Here is a 3,664-nt window from a genome sequence, read left to right on the forward strand (position 1 = left end):
TCATGAAATGTGTCTAAAACATTAATATCTTATATTGTGAGAACAACCATGTTACGAGTATGTTTGGTAGGAAGTTGATGGAATATTCTCCTAACGCACAGAAAACTGGACACATTAATGTTCTTGCAATGTTCCCATGAAACGTGTCTAGAACATTAATATCTTAAGTGCTGAGAACATAACCACATTCTGGGTAAGTTCTATTTGACATTAAGGGAATGGGCTTATGGAAACATGAATTAATGACATAATGATACTTAAGGGAATGTTCTCTAAAGTTGTGTGTGTGTTTGTTAGCTGGGAGGATACCTACAATAAATAAGTATGTGTGTTTTCTGGGAGATCTGGGAGTCATTTGGCTGCTGTTAATGGAAGCTTCAGCTCTGGTTTCATGTCCATTCATTGTTCATTTCTCAATGAAATTGCATGAGAAAGAGGTCATTTATGGTGATGATCTACAGGGAATTGACGTCTCTGTGTTGAACATCACTCCCTCAAGGCTGTTTGCATTCTACCCAACATGCAACAATTGACTGTCCTCCTTGCCTCTGGTGACATTGTTGTTGCAACACATGAACAAGCCGAGCGATTTATACAGCTGAATATCACTCAGACATGACTGCATTTAAAATAATTGTTGTGCCATTTGCCAGCTTTGTCCTGATATGAGCTTTGAGTCCAGTGCAGATGGTCACTGCTGTGATCTGGTCAAGCAGCGGTCTAGACTCTGGAGTATCAGTTGATCGAGAAATAGATTCCAGACAAGGTTATTGATTGATGTGGCAGTGAGTTTGTCTTAGAAATCCTGTAAAATGCCTTTCCCTGTTACAAGCATGCAAATGAGTAATGAAAACCATTTAAACTGTTTAAGCAACATATGGCAACTAAAGGGTATTTAATTAACTGAAAGAACATGGTGACTGTAAATCTAACAATTTGTAGATCTATAATTTACTCAAACTTACTCAAAGTGTGACACACCAGGAGTGTGTCTACAGTCAGACATGGGGATGGTGGGTGGGCGCTTGGCGGGCTGGAAGCACGTACACACACGGCTGAGATGGCTCTGTGACCTGGACAGGGCCTCCTTGTGAGGCAGGACCGGGTGTTTTCTTCCAGGTAACCAGGCACATGAAACACACAGGATGGGGCAGGCCCCAGCGAGGCCTTGGCAAGGGTCACAGAGTCCCTGTCACAGCCTCTTCACCTGCACGCACTGACAAGGGGTACCCTTGAAAGTGCATGTCCAGACACATCACCTATTATTCCTGAAGGGCCTATATGCCCCCTAGTGAAGACAAACGGTAATAACATCCCTGGGTATCTTACTGCAATAACAAATTACTTTTGAAACACTACCAGCTCCTCTAAGACAGTTGAATACACTAATGACATATCAATAAAACACAAAGTATCAGTAAATGTGAGATGGTAAGATTGAGTGCAAAAACATTGCTTCATATTTTAGTTTGGACAGACCAACACACCCCTTATTCCAGCTGGCCAGGGATAAAGCCACCAGCATCGATGTCTGTTCCCCCTGGGGGTGGGAGCGCTTATTCAGCCTCTGTCAGAGCCAGCAGACAGAAGGGGGATCACATAAGCATCAGTGGTCTCCCTAGCTTTGGCTCCTCTTTAAAGTCTAATCAATGAGGATAATAACCGTGATGTAAATAGTAATATGCTACTCTGCTGTTTATATTGAATAATCACACAACTCCAGTGAGAACTGCTACAATGCTCATATTATTTACTGACTGCCTCTACAGCCTGTTCAAACTGCTGAACACTTAACAGTGCTAAAATACAGGAAGAGCTCTGACTTCAGCTTGCTGACTCTTGTGATTCGACCCCTTTTGCTGCAGGCACTATTTTCAATGTCCAAACCATTAGTGATTTCTGTAATACTAAAGTGGCGCTTAGGGCAACCATTTCCCTGCATTAATGTCCTTCTTCCACTGCGGTGAATCAAAGGCTTATCCTAATGCCTCAGTCTACCTTAGCATGCTCCCTAAACAACTCCGGTTAGGATCTGGAGGGCAGCACAAAGAACCAAGGGAGAAAAAGATCCCGCTCCACATGTACATTTTTAAAGCAGAACAATTTATTATCAAGTACAAGAATATCAAACAAAGAAGAAAAAAAGTTCATCAGGTTCACAAAATTGTTTTGCCGCAATCTGCATCACTTCACTTTTGTTAGGTACAGTACAGAGAATGACTTATCAAGCTTGCTGATTTTTCCATGTTAGCTTATATTTTAAGTTCTTGCTTTATTTTGGAAATGTGGAACTGCTCTGCTGACACCAGAGCAGAGTAAAAGGCAATTGACAGGAGTGTTTGGGTGTCAGAGTTCTTAAAGTGCTTTTGCCCCTATAACACTGGTCAGTCAGTCCTTAAACAGGGCAGGGGTTCCTAAGTCTTCTGTGGGCCAGGGGGAACTAGTCCACATGGGAAGAGGGGTGAACAGCCTTACTGCCAGTCAAAGGAGCGCTTCACCAGCCGGTAGAAGTTACGGTTGTGCTCCCTGAGGTAGGAGCGTAGCTGCTGCAGCACGGTACCATTGACGGCCGGGTGGGGACGCCCTTTGGACTCATGCAGGCAGCGTTCTCGCCCCTCACTCCGGATGCAGTAGAACCCCTTGGTCTGGTTGAAGTAAAAGTTGGACGACATTATCCTGGGGGGCAGATTGAGGAAACGCTCCACTTTCTTCAGCTCAGGAAGGGGGTCCCGGATCAAAGTGTCCCCATCAACGATGTGGATCTGCTCCAGTGGGAAGTGGCGCAGCCAGTTACGTATGTGCACGTCGTAGAAGCTACGCTGGATGGCCTTGTAGCGGGTGTTGAGAGCTCCGCTGCGCACCAGCAGGTTCTCAATGGCCTGCACTGGCTTGTGGTTCTCCAGGCGGTTGAAGTAGACCTGGGTGTAGTCTGAGATTACGCGTTCAGTCGGGTCCCGCAGGATCAGCAGTAGCTTGATGGAGGAGTTCATGGCACGGATGCGTTCTGGCGCCAAGGAAGAGGTGAAATAGCCTGGCGTCTTCTCCACTGTGATCTGGTGCGGGTAGGAATAGGGCATCAGCTCACGGTACCAGTCAAAGCCCTTGGCGTAGTTCTCGTCCCAGTCGAAGAAGTGCACCTCTGTGGCGGCGGCAGCGACCTCAGGGTGGATATCTAGCATCTCCAGCAGGGCACGTGTCCCCCCCTTGCGCACCCCAATGATAATGCTGTGGGGGGCATGTTTGCTAGTCCCCGGGGGTGGAGACAGAGTGACATTGGAAGTGAGTCCAGGGCCCAGATCCAGACTCTGAACAAACTCTGATGGGGCAGCATAAGTCTGGAGAACCAGGAGGAACACTGACACCAACAAGCAGGCCATGGTGAGGGTGACGAGGAGAGAAATAGAGGAGAGAAGATGGTCAGAGACAGGAGAGCAGTGGATCAGGTTTAGCTGTGGATCAGAGCCATCTCTTTGCAATCAAAGCTCACATGAACGGAGCAGGGAGTGGTGGTCTTCGTCTGCCATTGAGCATGAGGAGGAGGAGAAATCACAGCCAGTCCAGAGCACATCTGTAGAGACAGAAGACAAGAAAAAAATGTATGGACTTAGGTCTTCCCATCTGATTATCATGAAAAGCTAGCATAGGCCCAAGGCACTTTCTTTTA

At 46.5% G+C, this 3,664-nt stretch overlaps 1 protein-coding gene across 1 annotated transcript; it reads right to left on the reverse strand.

The window, feature by feature from the left end:
* Nucleotides 1-2,471: 2,471 nt before the first annotated feature.
* Nucleotides 2,472-3,377, reverse strand: LOC311110676 (heparan sulfate glucosamine 3-O-sulfotransferase 1-like; the record flags this gene model as incomplete). Its single annotated transcript, XM_084153212.1, has 1 exon — nucleotides 2,472-3,377. One exon carries the CDS (start codon nucleotides 3,375-3,377, stop codon nucleotides 2,472-2,474), a length of 906 nt encoding a protein of 301 aa, XP_084009338.1.
* Nucleotides 3,378-3,664: the final 287 nt, after the last annotated feature.

The sequence above is a fragment of the Coregonus lavaretus genome (genome assembly GCF_964263955.1).
Source record: "Coregonus lavaretus genome assembly, chromosome: 36".
NCBI lineage: Eukaryota > Metazoa > Chordata > Actinopteri > Salmoniformes > Salmonidae > Coregonus > Coregonus lavaretus.